Source organism: Delphinapterus leucas, chromosome X, assembly GCF_059928025.1.
Source record: "Delphinapterus leucas isolate spDelLeu-1000000601 "Yukka" chromosome X, BTC_Dleu_Yukka2, whole genome shotgun sequence".
Classification (NCBI taxonomy): Eukaryota; Metazoa; Chordata; class Mammalia; order Artiodactyla; family Monodontidae; genus Delphinapterus; species Delphinapterus leucas.
The window spans coordinates 46,313,720-46,333,484 of NC_143150.1; the positions used below are offsets into that span (position 1 = coordinate 46,313,720).

The 19,765-nt window shown below is 39.2% G+C and overlaps 1 protein-coding gene across 1 annotated transcript in view; it reads left to right on the plus strand.

Moving 5' to 3' along the window:
• The window catches only part of PCDH19 (protocadherin 19), a 109,053-nt gene extending 91,070 nt beyond the window's left edge, over positions 1-17,983 (plus strand). The window contains exon 6 of the mRNA XM_022580793.3: positions 15,883-17,983. Within this exon, the coding sequence (XP_022436501.1) occupies positions 15,883-16,472 (590 nt within the window). The 3' untranslated portion in view covers positions 16,473-17,983. The remainder of the gene's footprint in view (positions 1-15,882) is intronic.
• Positions 17,984-19,765: the final 1,782 nt, after the last annotated feature.

Below are 19,765 nucleotides of genomic sequence, written 5' to 3' on the forward strand. Positions count from 1 at the left end.
CACTGGTGCGCTCTTGAATATTTTACAAATGGAGCTCCATCTTTACTTGCTGAAACTTTGGGTCCTTTAGGAAGTGAGTGTAAATTCCTCCCAGAATTACAGCTGGAAGAGGGGAAGGCTTTGGGAAGCTGTGATTTTGCAAAGTCCTGAGCCCTTATTGAAATTTTGCTAGATGCTCAAATGGTATCTAAATACCCAAAAGAAGCTTAGCCCTTAATATATCAATCAGATCAAAACTAAGATGGGATATCTGAAGCCTAGATAGTGCTTCCTGCTCTCTTTCCTTTCTTCCCTCTTCCTTCCCTCCCTCCCTTTTCCACTGAGCCCATTGCTACTCGTTTGCATTGTTAAGTTACAGATAACAGATGGATGTTCTTTCTCCTGACTCTTTGCAGGCCTTAAAATGCTTTTAAGAATTATTTCCAGGATAATTCTTTCCTTTGGTAATTCCCAGGCATATTTGACTTGAGAAGTAGTCTCTTGATGGGTATTTAAATTAGTTTTGCCAGGAAGAGTCAGCATCTGCGGTGGGTATTTGGACAACAGATTAATTTCATAAAACAGACGCTTCTGCTTATTGTGTTGTTAACTTATGAGTACAGGCCCCATTAACTATTGTTAGAATTAAAAACTCCAAGGTACATGGCAAATGTATTTTCAACTGGACATCAGCGCATAATAGATCTCTTTAAGATCTGTATATAGTGTGCAGGAAACCACTCAGAGGCCAAGATGACGTTTGACTTCAATGTTTCTCAAGTGTTCATTTACTTTATTGCCTTCAGCAAAGCTACATAGTTTTCTTTGCAGGTTTCCTACTAGTTATTTCCACTTTTAGGAGTTGTATTAGTGGCACAGTATCTGGTGTGTTGACCAAGATTCTTTGTTCTGTTGCCATCACTTTTTTGGGTACCTTTTTCATTCAGTTAAATTAAACTGTTATTGAGTACCTGCTTTCTGCTGGGCCCTTTGCTAGGTTCTGTGGGCATGGGAGGGAACAAAACAGATATAATCTTTGCTCATTTAGAGTTTACAAGCTGGCATTGAATATAGATATTAAACAAGTAACTACAAGTATGATGAGTGCTATATAGGAGGTGGTATGGGACCTACCTTAATCTAAGGAATCAGGCAAGGATTCCCTGAGGAAGTTACATTTAAGTTGAGACTTTAGGGATAATGTATCAGATATGAATAGTGTTAAACTGCTGGTAATAAACATCCCCTCCCCTCACTAAGGGAAATAAATCAGTGAATGAAATAAGAGAGAAGCTTAGTTTTCCTCTTATTTAAAAAAAGTTCATGTCTAGTGAGGTAGGTTTACAATATCTTCAGTATCCCAAAGTCCTTATATTTTTTTACTCTGCTATTCATAGGCACATGGCTTCCATCCTCAGGGTTGCCTCACGGTAGTAAGACGGATGCTGTGGCTCCATCTATTATGTCTCCATTCCAGACAGGACAAAGCAGGGAGAAATAAGGACAAAGGTCCCCCAGTTAAGTCAGCTCACCTCTTTTAAGGAGACTTCTTGACATCCTACCTCCATAACATTGACCCACTCTTAGTTACATGGCCACTCCTATCTATAAAGGCTAGAAAATGTAGTTTTTTAGCTGGCACGTTGCCAGTCCTAACAGAAGTGGGGTTTTGTTTCTAAATGATTCACTTTGTTATAAAGCAGAAACAAATACACCATTGTAAAGCAATTATATTCCAATAAAGATGTTAAAAAATAGATATGGATGTTTGGTAGGCAGTTTGTTTTTTCTGCTTCAGATGAGTAGGAGTTAGCTAAGTCAAGAGGGGACACTTCTCAACAGTTATGTTTTATTGATTAGGTGCATGTGATCAATTTTAACAGCATTTAACCTCTTCATAATCTTTGCCACAATCCCTTCTATTGTATCTTACAAAAAATGGCCCCACTTTGGTCTTAGATTATTTTGTTTATGGGATGATGCAGGGTAAGCTAAGTGGATATATATGAGTACAATCCAGGAAGCTTTTCTGATTTACACATCACTTGCATCTAAGTTATGTTACTGCTGCTACTTAGATGTAGCTAACTACTTGAGCTCTCAGGAACTGGAACTCATTTTAACTTTCCCTTTCTGCCTCATTGATTGCAGATCACTTCTGAGGAGGTAACACATTGCTCTTGTAATTCTTACCTTGAACTATTTTAGTGTTGGAGTTTTGTCTCTGATCATTGGGATCTTTGAGTTAATACACCAAACTCTGAATCATGGTAAAGAACTGCCAGCATTATTGAACACATCCATTGTGGCTGAACATCTATACAAACCCAACAGAGCCTCTCAACTCTTCTATTATACCAAGACTTTGAAAGTTTTAGCAAAGCCTGAGATGGTGTTTTCATCATTTTCTTTTTTTACTTTGGTTGGGGCCTTGGGTAGGCTCTTTCTAGTGTGTGGAAACATATTGTTTGCCCACATCTGAAGAGACAGCAGTTTCACGTCCTGAGGAGGGTAGTAATTGCTGCAAAAAGTTTTGCTATTATCTGCACAAAGTAACATATTCTGTTCTTTTTCTATTTGAATTACTTCCTTATCCATCATGACTTAGGCGTTGCAGCCTCTTATGCCTCCCATGTTCTCATAAGACTGATGCATTAAGATTTATTTATTTTTTCTTTTGCCCAGAGGTTTTGGGAGTCTCTTACAAAAGTCCCTAATGACAGATTGTGACCAAAAATATATTTATTACTACCTAGATTGAAGAAGCTTTATTTTTTCTCTATATTTTATTTATTTTTTTGTCTAAAATAATCTGATCTGTTTTGAACTAAGGAGTTCCATGGCCTCAAGATTTGTGTCCTCTTCCAAACTTATGCACTCTCTTCATTTATTTATTTATTTATTTGCAAATCCTAGGAACAAGTTCAGAAGCAGGGAAAACCAATTTGCAAATTCATCATTCACCCCTAATCATGTGTGTATTTGAATTAAAGACACCTGCTTTTATTCATCTGTACATGTTAGTGTGTTTAAATTTCCACAACTTTGTATGGATTTTAGTCTTAACATTTTGCTTTGCCTAGTCTCAGGGTAATACTTTCAGAGAAAGATATAGCAAGGTATAGAGTCACAGATAGGCTCATAAGAGGAATCTTAGCCGGGAATTAGTGAATTGTTAGCTTACCTCTATTTCAGCTGGAGCCAGAATCTTGACAGTTAATTTGTGACAGTACAAAATGATTCCTGTCTAGTCGCATAGCTCCATCCCCAGCCACAGAACTACATGATGGCAGGCACATAATCTCTAACAGTTCTAGGCAATTCCACAAGTCGTCTCTACTTTTTTACATCTGGTATGTCATTATTGCTATTCTTAAGGGACTTTGTGTTGTGACTTTCTAACATTTGTTTTTTTTTTTAACATCTTTATTGGAGTATAATAGCTTTACAGTGTTGTGTTAGTTTCTGCTGTATAACAAAGTGAATCAGCTTTATGTACACATATATCCCCATATACCCTCCCCCTTGAACCTCCCTCCCACCCTCCCTATCCCACCCCTCTAGGTGGTCACAAAGCACCGAGCTGATCTCCCTGTGCTATGCAGCTGCTTCCCACTAGCTATCTATTTTACATTTGGTAGTGTATATATGTCCATGCCACTCTCTCACTTTGTCCCAGCTTACCCTTCCCCCTCCCCGTATCCTCAAGTCCATTCTCTACGTCTGCATCTTTATTCCCGTCCTGCCCCTAGGTTCTTCAGAACCCTTTTTCTTTTTTAGATTCATATATATGTGTTAGCATATGGTATTTGTTTTTCTCTTTCTGACTTACTTCACTCTGTATGACAGACTCTAGGTCCATCCACCTCACTACAAATAACTCAATCTTCTTTCTTTTTATGGCTGACTAATATTCCATTGTACATATGTGCCACATCTACTTTATCCATTCACCTGTCGATGGAGACTTAGGTTGTTTCCACCTCCTGGGTATTGTAAATAGAGCAGCACTGAACATTGGGGTACATGACTCTTTTTGAATTATGGTATTCTCAGGGTATATGCCCAGTCGTGGGATTGCTGGATAGTATGCTAGTTCTATTTTTAGATTTTTAAGGAATATCCACACTGTTCTCCATAGTGGCTGTATCAATTTATATTCCCACCAACAGTGCAAGAGGGTTCCCTTTTCTCCACACCGTCTCCAGCATTTATTGTTTGTACATTTTTTGATGATGGCCATTCTGACTTGTGTAAGGTGATACCTCATTGTAGTTTTGATTTGCATTTCTCTAATCATTAGTGATGTTGAGCATCCTTTCATGTGTTTGTTGGCAATCTATCTTCTTTGGAGAAATGTCGATTTGGGTCTTCTGCCCATTTTTGGATTGGGTTGTTTGTTTTTCTGATATTGAGCTGCATGAGCTGCTTGTATATTTTGGAGATTAATCCTTTGTCAGTTGCTTCGTTTGCAAATATTTTCTCCCATTCTGAGGGTTGTCTTTTGGTCTTGTTTATGGTTTCCTTTGTTGTACAAAAGCTTTGAAGTTTCATTAGGTCCCATTTGTTTATATTTGTTTTTATTTCCCTATCTCAAGGAGGTGGGTCAAGAAGTATCTTGCTGTGATTTATGTCATAGAGTGTTCTGCCTATGTTTTCCTCTAAGAGATTTATAGTGTCTGGCCTTATATTTAGAACTTTAATCCATTTTGAGTTTATTTTTGTATATGGTGTTAGGGAGTGTTCTAATTTCATTCTTTTACATGTAGCTCTCCAGTTTTCCCAGCACCACTTATTGAAGAGGCTGTCTTTTCTCCATTGTATATTCTTGCCTCCTTTATCAAAAATAAGGTGACCATATGTGTGTGGGTTTACCTCTGGGCTTTCTATCCTGTTCCATTGATCAATATTTCTGTTTTTTGTGCCAGTACCATACTGCCTTGATTACTGTAGCTTTGCAGTATAGTCTGAAGCCAGGATGCCTGATTCCTCCAGCTCCGTTTTTTATTCTCAAGATTGCTTTGGCTATTCAGGGTCTTTTGTGTTCCATACAATTGTGAAATGTTTTGTTCTACTTCTGTGAAAAATGCCGTTGGTAGTTCGGTAGCAATTGCATTGAATCTGTAGATTGCTTTGGGTAGTATAGTCATTTTCACAATGTTGATTCTTCCAATCCAAGGACATGGTATATCTCTCCATCTGTTTGCATCATCTTTAATTTCTTTCATCAGTGTCTTTTTTTTTAACATCTTTATTAGAGTATAATTGCTTTACAATGGTGTGTTCGTTTCTGCTTTATAGCAAAGTGAATCAGTTATACATATACATATATCCTGATATCTCTTCCCTCTTGTGTCTCCCTCCCTCCCACCCTCCCTATCTCACCTCTCTAGGTGGTCACAAAGCACCAAGCTGATCTCCCTGTGCTATGCGGCTGCTTCCCACTAGCTATCTATTTATGTTTGGTAGTGTATATATGTCCATGCCACTCTCTCACTTTGTCCCAGCTTACCCTTCCCCCTCCCCATATCCTCAAGACCATTCTCTAGTAGCTCTGCATCTTTACTCCTGTCCTGCACCTAGGTTCTTCCTGACCTTTTTTTTTTTTTTTAGATTCCATATATATGTGTTAGCATATGGTATTTTCTTTTCTCTTTCTGACTTACTTCACTCTGTTGACAGACTCTAGGTCCATCCACCTCACTACAAATAACTCAATTTTGTTTCCTTTTATGGCTGAGTAATATTCCATTGTATATATGTGCCCCATCTTCTTTATACATTCATCTGTTGATGGACACTTAGGTTGCTTCCATGACCTGGCTATTGTAAATAGAGCTGCAATGAACATTGTGGTACATGACTCTTTTTGAATTATGGTTCTCTCAGGGTATATGCCCAGTAGTGCGATTGCTGGGTCATACGGTAGTTCTACTTTTAGTTTTATAAGGAACCTCCATACTGTTCTCTATAGTGGCTATATCAATTTACATTCCTACCAACAGTGCAAGAGGATTCCCTTTTCTCCACATCCTTTCCAGCATTTATTGTTTGTAGACTTTTTGATGATGGCCATTCTAAGTGCTGTGAGATGGTATCTCATTGTAGTTTTGATTTGCATTTCTCTAATGATTAATGATGTTGAGCATTCTTTCATGTGTTTGTTGGCAATCTGTGTATCTTCTTTGGAGAAATGTCTATTTAGGTCTTCTGCCCATGTTTGGATTGGGTTTTTTGTTTTTTTGATATTTAGCTGCATGAGCTGCTTGTCAGTTTTGGATATTAATCCTTTGTCAGTTGCTTCATTTGCAAATATTTTCTCCCATTCTGAGGGTTGTCTTTTGGTCTTGTTTATGGTTTCCTTTGCTGTGCAAAAGCTTTGAAGTTTCATTAGGTCCCATTTGTTTATTTTTGTTTTTATTTCCATTTCTCTAGGAGGTGGGTCAGAAAGGATCTTGCTGTGATTTATGTCATAGAGTGTTCTGCCTATGTTTTCCTCTAAGAGTTTGATAGTGTCTGGCCTTACATTCAGGTCTTTAATCCATTTTGAGTTTCTCTTTGTGTGTTGTTTTAGGAAGTGTTCTAATTTCATTCTTTTACATTTAGCTGTCCAGTTTTCCCAGAAACACTTATTGAAGAGGCTCTCTTTTATCCATTGTATATTCCTGCCTCGTTTATCAAAGATAAGGTGACCATATGTGTATGGGTTTATCTCTGGGCTTTCTATCCTGTTCCATCGATCTATATTTCTGTTTCTGTGCCAGTATCATACTGTCTTGATTACTGTAGCTTTGAAGCATATTCTGAAATCAGGGAGACTGATACCTCCAGCTCCGTTCTTCTTTCTCAAGATTTCTTTGGATATTCAGGGTCTTTTGTGTTTCCATGCAAATTGTGAGATTTTTTGCTCTAGTTCTGTGAAAAGTGCCAGTGGTAGTTTGATAGGGATTGCATTGAATCTGTAGATTGCTTTGGGTAGTATAGTCATTTTCACATTGTTGATTCTTCCAATCCAATAACATGGTATATCTCTCCATCTATTTGTATAATCTTTAATTTCTTTCATCAGTGTCTCATAATTTTCTGCATACAGGTCTTTTGTCTCCTTAGGTAGGTTTTTTCCTAGATATTTTATTCTTTTTCTTGCAGTGGTAAATAGGAGTGTTTTCTTAACTTCACTTTCAGAGTTCTCAACATTAGTGTATAGGAATGCAAGAGATTTCTGTGCATTAATTTTGTATCCTGCTACTTTACGAAATTCATTGATTAGCTCTAGTAGTTTTCTGGTAGCATCTTTAGGATTCTATGTATAGTGTCATGTCATCTGCAACCAGTGACAGCTTTACTTCTTTTCTGATTTGGGTTCCTTTTCGTTCTTTTTCTTCTCTGATTGCTGTGGCTAAAACTTCCAAAACAGTGTTGAATAATAGTGGTAAGAGTGGGCAAACTTGTCTTGTTCCTAATCTTCGTGGCAATGGTTTCAGTTTTTCACCATTGAGGATGATTTTGGCTGTGGGTTTGTCATATATGGCCTTTATTATGTTGAAGAAAGTTCCCTCTATGCCTACTTTCTGGAGGTTTTTTTCTTATCATAAATGGGTGTTGAATTTTGTCGAAAGCTCTCTGTGCATTTTTGAGATGATCATGTGGTTTCTCCTTCAATTTGTTGATATGGTGTATCACATTGATTGATTTTCATATATTGAAGAATCACTGCATTCCTGGGATACACCCCACTTGATCATGGTGTATGATCCTTTTCATGTGCTGTTGGATTTCCTTTGCTAGTGTTTTGTTGAGGATTTTTGCTTCTATGTTCATACGTGATATTATTGGTCTGTAGTTTTCTTTCTTTGTGACATCTTTTTCTGGTTGTAGTATCAGGGTGATGTTGGCCTCGTAGAATGAGTTTGGGAGTGTTCCTCCCTCTGCTATATTTTGGAGGAGTTTGAGAAGGATAGGTGTTAGGTTTTCTCTAAATGTTTTGTAGAATTTTCCTGTGAAGCCATCTGGTCCTGGGCTTTTGTTTGTTGGAAGGTTTTTAATCACGGTTTCAAATTTAGTGCTTGTGATTGTTCTGTTTATATTTTCTATTTCTTCCTGGTTCAGACTCATAAGTTTGTGCTTTTCTCAGAATGTGTCCATTTCTTCCAGGTTGTCCATTTTATTGGCATATAGTTGCTTGTAGTAATCTCTCATGATCCTTTGTATTTCTGCAGTGTTAGTTGTTACTTCTTTTTCATTTCTAATTCTACTGATTTGAGTCTTCTCCCTTTTTTTCTTGATGAGTCTGGCTAATGGCTTATCAATTTTTTTATCTTCTCAAAGGATCAGGTTTTATCTTTACTGAACTTTGCTATCATTTCCTTCATTTCTTTTTCATTTATTTCTGATCTGATCTTTATGATTTCTTTCCTTCTGCTAACTTTGGGGTTTTTTTTTGTTCTTCTTTCTCTAATTGCTTTAGGTGTAATGTTAGGTTGTTTATTTGTGATGTTTCTTGTTTCTTGAGGTAGGATTGTATTGCTATAAACTTCCCTCTTAGAACTGCTTTTGCTGCATCCCATGAGTTTTGGATTGTCATGTTTTCATTGTCATTTATTTCAACGTAGTTTATGATTTCCTCTTTGACTTCTTTAGTGATCTCTTGGTTATTAAGTAGTGAATTGTTTAGCCTCCATGTGTTTGTAATTTTTACAGATTTTTTCCTGTAATTGATATCTAGTCTCATAGCGTTGTGTTCGGAAAAGATACTTGATACAATTTCAATTTTCTTAAATTTACCAAGGCTTGATTTGTGACCCAAGATATGAACTATCCTGGAGAGTGTTCCATTAACACTTGAGAATAAAGTGTATTCTGTTGTTTTTGAATGGAATGTCCTATAAATATCAGTAAAGTCCATCTGTTTAATGTGTCATTTAAAGCTTGTATTTCGTTTTTTATTTTCATTTTGGATGATCTGTCCATTGGTGAATGTGGGGTGTTATAGTCCCCTACTGTGAGTGTGTTACTGTCGATTTCCCGTTTTATGGCTGTTAGTATTTGCCTTACGTATTGAGGTGCTCCCTTTTTGGGTGCATAAATACTTACAATTCGTATATCTTCTTCTTGGATTGATCCCTTGATCATTATGTATTGTCCTTCTTTGTTTCTTGTAATAGTCTTTATTTTAAAGTCTATTTTTTCTGATATGAGAATTGCTACTCCTGCTTGCTTTTGATTTCCATTTGCATGGAATATCTTTTTCCATCCCCTCACTTTCAGTCTGTATGTGTCCCTAGGTCTGAAGTGGTTCTCTTGTAGGTAGCATATATACGGGTCTTGTTTTTGTATCAAATGTTGGTGTGTTTAATATTGTCCCAGAGGTCTCTGAAACTGTCCTCAATTCTTTTCATTATTTTTTCTTTATTCTGCTCTGTGGTAGTTATTTCCACTGTTTTATCTTCCAGGTCGCTTATCTGTTCTTCTGGCTCAGTTATTTTGCTATTGATTCTTTCTAGAGAATTTTAAATTTCATTTATTTTGTTGTTCATCATTCTTTGCTTGCTCTTTCATTCTTCTAGGTCCTTGTTAAATGTTTCTTGTATTTTATCCATTGTATTTCCAAGATTTTGAATCATCTGTACTATCATTCCTCTGAATTCTTTTTCAGGTAAACTGCCTGTTTCCTCTTCATTTCCTTGGTCTGTTGGGTTTTTAGCTTGCTCCATCATCTGCTGTGAATTTCTCTGTCTTCTCTTTTTGCTTAACTTACTGTGTTTGTGGTTTCCTTTTCATAGGCTTCAGGTTCATAGTTCCTGTTGTTTTTGTGCCCACAGTGGGTAAGCTTGGTTCATTGGGCTGTGTAGGCTTCCTGACAGAGGGAACTGGTGCCTGTGTTCTGGTGGATGAGGCTGGATCTTGTCTTTCTGGTGGGCAGGACCATGTCTGGTGTTGCGTTTTGGGGTGTCTGTGACCTTATGATTTTAGGCAGCCTCTTTGCTTATGGGTGGGGTTGTGTTCCTGTCTTGCTAGTTTTTTGGCATAGGGTGTGCAGCACTGTAGCTTGCTGGTCGTTGATTGGAGCTGGGTCGTAAAGTTGAGATGGAGATCTCTGGGAGAGCTTTTGCCATTTGATATTCCATGGGGCTGGGAGGTCTCTGGTGGAGCAATGTCTTGAACTCGGCTCTTCCATCTTAGAGGCTCAGGCCTGACAGCCAGCTGGAGCAACAAGACATTGTCAGCCACATGACTCAGAAGAAAAGGGAGAAAAAGGAAGAAAAGAAAGAAAGAAAGATAGAAAGAAAGAGAGAGAGAGAGGGAAAGAAGGAAAGAAAGAAAATACAATAAAGTTATTATAATAAAATATTAAATTAAAAAATTTTAAAAAGTAATTAAAAAAGAAAGAAGAGAGCAACCAAGCCAATAAACAATTCCACCCATGATAACAAGTGCTAAAAACTATACTAAAAAAAAATCCAAAACAAAACAAACCCAACCAACAAAATCTGGACAGAGATAACCCTAGGGCAAATGGTAAAAGCAAAGCTATACAGACAAATTCACACCAGGAAGCATACACATAAACACCCACAAAAAGAGGAAAAGGAAAACATACACACACACACACACACACATATATATATATATCAAAAAAAAGGAAGAGAGCAACCAAATCAATAAACAAATCTACCAATGATAATAAGCTCTAAATACTAAACTAAGATAAACATAAAACCAGATACAAATTAGATGCAGAATGCAAAACCCTAGTTTACAGTTGTTCCCAAAGTCCACCACATCAATTTTGGGATGATTTGTTGTCTCTTCAGGTATTCCACAGATGCAGGGTACATCAAGTTGACTGTGAGGATTTAATCCGCTGCTCCTGAGGCTGCTGGGAGGAATTTCCCTTTCTCTTCTTTGTTCGCACAGCTCCTGGGGTTCAGCTTTGGATTTGGCCCCACCTCTGCATGTAGGTCACCTGAGGGCGTCTGTTCTTTGCCCAGACAGGACGGGGTTAAAGGAGCATCTGATTAGGGAGCTCTGGCTCACTCAGGCCAGGGGGAGGGAGGTGTATGGATGCGTGGAGAGCCTGTGTTGGCAGAGGCCGGCATGACGTTGCACCAGCCTGAGGCGCGCCGTGTGTTCTCCCGAGGAAGTTGTCCCTGTATCATGGGACCCTGGCGGTGGCAGGCTGCACAGGCTCCTGGGAAGGGAGGTATGGATAGTGATCTGTGCTTGTACACAGGTTTCTTGGTGGTTGCAGCAGCAGCCTTAGCACCTCATGCCTGTCTCTGGTGTCCGCACTGTTAGCTGCGGCTCTCGCCTGTCTCTGGAGCTCGTTTAGGTGGTGCTCTGAATCCCCTCTCCTCTCACACCCTGAAACAATGGTATCTTGCTTCTTAGTCAGGTCCAGACTTTTTCCCAGACTCCCTCCCGGCTAGCTGTGGTGCTCTAGCCTCCTTCAGGCTGTGTTCACACAGCCAACCCCGGTCGTCTCCCTGGGATCTGACCTCTGAAACCTGAGCCTCAGCTCGCAGCCCCCACCTTCCCCAGCGGGTGAACAGACAACCTGCTCAGGCTGATGAGTGCTGGTGGGCACGGATCCTCTGTGTGGGAATCTGCCCACCCTGCTGTCTCCCTCCCACTGGTGCAGGTCCCATCCCTATTCTATTGTCTCTGTTTTTCCTTTTTTTTGTTGTTTTTTTTTCTTTTTTGCGGTACGTGGGCCTCTCACTGTTGTGGCCTCTCCCGTTGCGGAGCACAGGCTCCGGATGCACAGGCCCAGCGGCCCAGCGGCCATGGCTCACGGGCCCAGCCACTCCGCGGCATGTGGGATCTTCCCGGACCGGGGCACAAACCCATGTACCCTGCATCGGCAGGCGGACTCCCAACCACTGCGCCACCAGGGAAGCCCTGTTTTTCCTTTTCTCTTTTGCCCTACCCAGGTACGTGGGGAGTTTCTTGCATTTTGGGAAGTCTGAGGTCTTCTGCCAGCATTTAGTAGGTGTTCTGTAAGAGTTGTTCCACATGTAGATATATTTTTGATGTATTTGTGTGGAGGAAGGTGATCTCCATGTCTTAGTCCTCCGCTGTCTTGAAGTTCCCCCCTCTCACTTTTAAAGCACACTTAATTTCCTTACTAAACGGAAGTTTTGATTTTTAAAGGTAATTCATCTGCATTGCATTTATGAATGTAGGTTACCTTGGGCTGGGAAGACATTCTTTCTGTCCATCTATATTCTCCATATTTTCTTTCATATTTCATATGTCTATAAACACTAAAGCTAGGTTAGATTTTGTTTCAATAGTATGGACACAAATGTCACTGAGTGTTGTTTGATACTAAAATGATAACCAGCAAGTCACTGCCCTTGGTAAGGGTTTAAGGAAATAAAGAGATCAGATCTAAACCAGGAGTGAGACATTGTGAGTAAATGAGTCTTTCAGATTGAAGTCTTCACTTGCATGGGGTAAGAGCAGTGTACCTAATATGTACACATAATTAACTGAAGAAAATTGCATATTATTCTAGCTTCCAAAGGGCTGAGGTGGGCTTAGTGAGATTGGTGTGTAGGCTTAGACCGATTGCGTTCCTGGGGGTGCTGAGTGAGTTTACCTTTTTCTATTCCCAGAGAGTGATCTATTCACTTAGGCAGTGGGTAAGCTGAAAGCAAGCACTATCTTTGCAGAGAAGCTTCTGAGATGATTGAGTTCCCTGCTCTGGTCTTTGTCAATTCATAAGATCTTAGAGGTATCTACCTCTGGGGTCTCTGCCCTCTGTGTATGCTGGGGATCCAGGTCTCCTTATGTTGTTCATTTGAAGCAGCCTACCGTAGTGAAGGAGCACTGTATGTGGATTTGGGGTGACACATGAATGGTGTTCTCTTAATGAATTGTGTTGAGAAAAGAAGTACCTCTTCAAATTTTAAGATAGCTACTTGAAACTAAAAACTTAAAAGAAACTTAAGAGAGCTTTATGTTGAGCCTATTGAGAAGATTCTACTAGATTGTCATTCATCACTGTTCTGCTCTGGGCATATGAGCAAGTGGCCTGTAATATCAGTCTGAAGGTCAGCTGGGATTTCCTCTTCATAGCTGGTCATATGGCTGTGGTTCCATGGCTCAAAGGTTAAGGCCTCTATGACTCTGTGCCCTAAATTGTGGACAAAAAGGACAGGGATCCCACAGCCTTCCAGGCATTTTTTTCTGACTTCCAGGGAGCTCACTCAGAGTTATAGAAATGGAAGTTAGTTATTGAACTGTTCCCCCACTTGCACCTCCTTACTCCCCACCTCCAAACAAACACTCAAACTAATTCTTTAGAGCTATTACTTAGAGAGTTATGAGATACGCCTCAGAGGAAATGTTGAGGAAGAAGCATCTTTTGGGGAAACTCTGAAGGTGTGAAACTTTGTCCTACTGGAGGGATACTGGGGTCATCCACTAGATTTGGATGAAATTGAATGTGGGTGGATCAGCTATAGGCTCTTCCACTCATAATGTTTGGGTCTACACAAAGTGTTTCCCAAGTATATCCCAACATGTTTCCCATACTTTCATACTTTCTGCCTCCCAGGAACATATGTGTATTTTAAAAAAAATATTTGTTGGAGTATAGTTGCTTTACAATGTTGTGTTAGTTTCTACTGTACAGCAAAGTGAATCAGCTATACATATACATATATCCCCTCTTTTTCGGATTTCCTTCCCATTTAGGTCACCACAGAGCATTGAGTAGAGTTCCCTGTGCTACACAGTAGGTTCTCATTAGGTTATCTATTTTATACATAGTATCAATAATGTTTACATGTCAGTCCCAATCTCCCAATTTGTCCCACCCCCCCTTTCCCCTTTAGTATCCATATATTTATTCTCTACGTCTGTGGCTCTATTTCTGCTTTGTAAATAAGATCGTCTATACCAATTTTTTTCAGATTCCACATATATGCATTAATATACAATACTTGTTTTTCTCTTTCTGACTTACTTCACTCTCTAAGAACATATGTGTTTTGAATAATGATAAGTTATCAGATGGCAACACTGAGAGTTTTCAGGGAAGAGGCAGAGAAAGGGCTTTTGACAAACCATCATTTTGCAGAGGTGGCCAGGCAACCCTGACATGGAACTGTGCTGGAGATTGCAGAAGCATTGTCCTGTGTATGGGGAAGGCACTTATCCTCTTGGTGATAATGCTCATTTGCTATTTGGTTGCACCTCTGCAAAATTCTGAAAGTTTCATTCTTCAGTACTGAAAGGGGGCTTAAAATGGCCATCTTAAAGATAAGTCGGCAAATTGTGTCCAGGTGCATTGAAGGAGGTCTTACCTTTGGTTGGCCTTTCCATACTTTAGACTAGGTTAAAGGCCATTTCCAGAGTTGTGTTGAAATTTAGACTCAGCCTGGATTAGGCCTTGATGTTTAGCTGCTTCTAACACTTTTTCTCCAAATGATGAAGTATACACCCAATTCAACCATTATTTCTTGAGCCCCCTCCCAAGTGCACCTTTACCAAAATAACTTTTGATGATTGAGGCAGAGCAGTGCCTCTTTGCTCCGTCATTTACTCTTTAAAAAAATCAAGAAACAGACTAAAACACAGAAATACAATTGTATAAGGAAGGTGTGTTATATATAGACTAATATCAGGCAAGACCCTGAATTGCAGACTTCTTCCTGCAAAAAAAAAAAAGCAGTCACAGCGCATATTTATAACTTTTTTTTGACATGTACTTTTTTGTCCTTGCGATCTCTTGTGGTCTCCCCACCTCCTCTGATCCTGCCCCAAAGATTTCTATAAATGTTAAGCTGCTAATATTTTGATGCATTGTGCAATGTTATGAAAATCTTCATTAGGTCATCCTCATGCAAGAATGTAACAAATATAAATTGATCTGGAAAACTAGAGCTGTAAACCAGACATTAATAGTTTTCCAGTGGACAGGTAGACGTTAACCCTGGGTCCATGCTTTAGTGAAGCCCCTGTAGAAAGCCTTTCTGAGAGCCAAATTAAAACCTTAACTCTAAATGAACCGATATGAAAAGAGCAAAGCATGTCTTGCCAATAATTATGAATTCTATTTGCTGAGATCTTCTATGATAGGGTTAAAGTAATCCATGAAAGAATTATTTTAAGAAATATGACCCTAATGAAACTGCAGATAAGAAAGATAAGGAGGGATGGCTAGTTGGGTATAATTAAATGATGTTCAATCTATGAGTGATGTGTGCATAAGGCCAATGAACCTTCTGGGTCACATGTAAGGAAGAGATCTCAATATATTCCTTCTGATGGGAAATGAAATTATGTAAATGGTTTAGTGAGGAGATTGGCTGGTGGGACTGATGGTCAAAAAGAAGTGACGTGATTGGGTTTTCAAAGAAAGCATGTTACTAATCTAAAATTAAGCATTGCATATCATTAACAGGTAGGGTGGGAATGTGGTTGACAGTGCTACTGCTCAAAAACATGGCCAAGACTTCTCAGATATACTGACTGTTGGATTCCCTGCTCTGCCTCCACTCCCTCTTCTGCTGGAACCAGTTTCAAACACAGTTGATTTTTAACAGGAGTTGTTGATAAAATTGCTGACTCTCAGCACCTCTACAGTCAGGATAAACTTCTTAAAAACATATTTTTTCATCACACTGTGTTTTCCTTTAGGTTTTTAGTTTTGTCAGCAGTGGGAACAGCAACAAAAATAAAAATAAAAAAGAAGGGGAGAGTATTGAGGGGGAGATATGCAGCTTTTTAAAAATCCAATTCTTCACACTTGTCCCAAAAGGCAATAAAGGACTATCTAAAAGTATCATTTCCCAAAAGGGCCTGTGGGTACCTAAGAAACCAGAACACTGGGGACTAACAATGATTCCTGGGAAAAGCTGATGAAATTGACATTTTATTTTCTCCAAACAGATCAGAATGAAGGATTTCATTGCAGGGAAGAATGCCGGATTCTTGGCCACTCTGACAGGTGCTGGATGCCCCGGAACCCCATGCCCACCCGCTCCAAGTCCCCTGAGCATGTGAGGAACATCATTGCACTGTCCATTGAAGCTACTGCTGCCGATGTTGAAGCTTATGATGACTGCGGCCCCACCAAGCGGACTTTTGCAACCTTTGGAAAGGATGTCAGTGACCACCCAGCTGAGGAGAGGCCCACCCTGAAAGGCAGGAGGACTGTTGATGTGACCATCTGCAGCCCCAAAGTCAACGGCGCTATCCGGGAGGCAGGCAATGGCTGTGAGGCTATTAGCCCTGTCACCTCCCCTCTGCACCTCAAGAGCCCTCTGCCTACTAAGCCTTCTGTGTCTTACACCGTTGCCCTGGCGCCCCCGGCCCGCGATCTGGAGCAGTATGTCAACAATGGCCCTTCTCGTCCCTCTGAAGCTGAACCCCGTGGAGCTGATGGCGAGAAAGTTGTGCATGAGGTCAGCCCTATTCTGAAGGAAGGTCGTGACAAAGAGTCTCCTGGTGTGAAGCGTCTGAAGGATATCATTCTCTAAATCAGTCTTGGGGAAGAAGAGAGAGAAACCATGCTGGCTAGCAAAGAAGCAGGAGCTGATCATTTTAATTGCTCACCAATGGTTGGTTCTTGAGTGGCTGTATTTCAGAGCTTTCCCTAAATGTATTGTTTATAAGTGACTATCATTCTGTGACAATCCCTCTCATTTCAACAGGCAGCAGGGGTGTTCCGTTGGAGCAAATTAGCTTTGGCTTGAGTTGTTCATGGGGCCTTGATGTTGGGGAAGCAGAGACAAATTCAGTTGTGAAAAGTATTATGTATTAAGTGTTTGGATTTATATATTTTTGTATGTCAAAATTATAATAAAAATTACCATTGTTTGTGGAGGATTACATTTTAAAAAAGCAAAAAAAAAAAAAAAAGCTCTGGACACCTTTAATAGGCTCGCCACTGTTTTGTAGTGTAGACAAGTTAATGGTCATTTATTGTGTACTATTCATTGATTCAGTGATGTGAAATCAAGCCCCCAAATGGTTGTTTCTGAAGCTCGAGTACTTTCCGATGCCACTACTTTGCTGTGGACATCCCTGCTTTAAGAACCCTTTTGCTAGCTGTGCTATTGTCATATTTGATATTGCAAATTGCTATGTGTGTGGTGATGGCAAAAGGCTTTTAGAAGTTGGTGTTTTTTTTCTTAAAAAACTAAAATAAAACTACAGATAAAAACAAAGTGCAAACAACTGAGACAACAAGTGAATGAGTAACACCACACATATAGATTGAGTACTTGGAGGATACTCACTCACAGAGTCTACCCACGGAGTGGTTGCTCACCACATTGCAGGGTATTTTTCCTGACTTTCAGTCTTCTGCCCAGATCCATGATAGATCATTGCAGAAAGACATTCTTGGATATTCTGCTATCTAATTTGCAGCTGTCAGAAATACTGTGCTGAAAATTTTATGAGATCAATTTTTCTAATTTTCAGGCCCTGAACAGGAAAGCTGCTCCTGAAGTTATCAGTTTCCAGGCTTAGAAATTCCTTATCTCCAATCATCTAAAACTCAAAAAGACTGAATCTATTTTGAGTTCTAAATAAGCATCTTTTTAGACACACACTTCCTGATTCAGTGTTTCCCCGTCATGATTAGAATTAGACTGCAAAGCATGTCATGGGCTGGAATTGAGAACTCCATGTTGCTCTGTATCATAGGATTATAAATAGGGATAGAGTAAGCAGTACAAAGTGTACATTTAGGAAAAGACAGGTAACAGGTAACAGCATCATTAATTCAATTACTGTGCCTTCTAAATGGAGACACTTGGACACTTGAACTCGTCTTTTTATGACTAACACTTTTTTTAAATTAAAAATGTGAACAGGAAACTATCAAAAATGCATTACATTTAGCTAACTCTTTGCTGTAGGCTAGGAATACATCTTTTTTATTAACAAGTTTGTTACACACATTCTTTTTTTGTTTGTTTAACATTCCTCAAACTCCCGTTTATTTACTGTCTATTAATATTCACTAGCCAACATAGTATTCTTGCAGCCTAAGAGTTCATTATTTAAAAATAAACAAATATGTCACCTTTGCTCTGCCTTGGTCTTAAAAGAGTTGTTTCTAGAGAAACAAGTTTTGTGGTTATGTTCTCATTTGTTTCATTTTTTGAAATTCAAGAGTATCCAGCAAAAAAAGGCTTAGAGGTTAGAGCACTAAGAATGCAAAAGAGGATTTATTTTCTTAAATTTAGGTAGATAAGTCTGATCTTTTAAATGTTTTAGTTATTTTTTGCCTGAGTTCCTGGCTTTATACATTACTAGGAATATTTTCTTTTGCAGGAGGGATGGTTTTGGGGAGGGTGGGTAAGGCAGTGGGGATGGGGTTACGTAGGGGAGAATATTTCTGAAAAAGAAGTTATAATGAAGCTACAAATTCATCCTTATTTCTTATTCAGTGATGAATACTACCTCATGCAAAATATTGGCGTGGCTGCAAATTTCCCTCTGAAACTGACACAATTAGAAATCAATTACCATAGCATCTTCATTTTGGCTCATTTTATTCTTTTGCTTTTTTCCCCTTTGATTCATTTCATTTTAGTAGTAGATTTTGAATTAGGTATTTATTTCTGTTTGCAAGTGAATAGACTTTGATTAACACGTTAAAAATTAATTTTTTTCCATTTAAGTTATGATGGCTGCCTGTAGAATTTAGACTGTTCCTCACCTGATCCATCCTGATATCATGTTGTTAGCTACCACTTCAAGGTCGCTTTCAAGTCAGATTTGACAGTTTTTGTATAGGTGTATTTCTTATTATGCTCAGTCAGAATGAGGGAGCTGAAAAGATTGTGGCAAGTGGGAACATTCAATGTTATGTGGCTATTGAGCCAGAGGGGCCACTGGCTGCCATGTCTCTACACTAACCATTTTAAACCAGCCAAGTTTAAAATGTTAGTGTAGGAGTGACATTGATTCTGCTTTTCTCTTGTGTTTATTTTCGTCCAATTTTTTTTCCAGAATTCAGTTTTAAGCGATAGACCAATCCTTTTTCCTTCTCAAAATACTTGTTCACAATGGGCAGTCAGACATTTTTTTGGCTTCCAAACCCTTTATTGAGCATGTTCAGAGAATTCCTTTCATTAAGAAAATATCTTTTTTTTTTTCTCCTCTACAGTTGTTTGATGTATACATCCTCCCAGAAGCACAAGTGCATCCTAGGAGGGCTTTGTAAGCTGGCTGCAAATAGGAATTTTGTGCAAGGATCCTAAATTTCTCTTTTGGCTCATGTTTTTCTCCCCTTCTTTTGAGCATGTCTGATGAAAAGCCACAAAGGCCAGAGGGCCGAATATTCTCTTCTTTTCCTCTCTAAACATGTTACACATTTAAATGTGAGGCAGCAATTTCAGTTCCTAAATCGTAGGGAGTTCTATTCCATTTATTCTGATGTCCCTTTTGGGGAGGAGTTGGTGTTGAGACGTGACTTGCTTTACTAATAACTGTTTTGGGCACGTCCCTGAGTAGATGAACATCTTCATGCAATATAAAGGTTTTAGTTTGCATTGATTGATTGCTTCTCCCCAAATATGGGAATACACTACATACAAGGAATAGGAAGAAGGGAGCCATGCTGTGTGGAGTCTCTTTTTTCTTTTCCCTATACTGACTAATCTATGAACCTGTTCAGAAGGAAACTTACCATCCCTTTGATTCTCTTAAAGCCAGCAGAGTAAATTATGGCCCACCTTATTGCCCAAATAGGTAATGGGCCAAGGGACCCCGCAGTTCCTGATTTTCAAAATGTAGTCCCTGGACCAGCAGCACC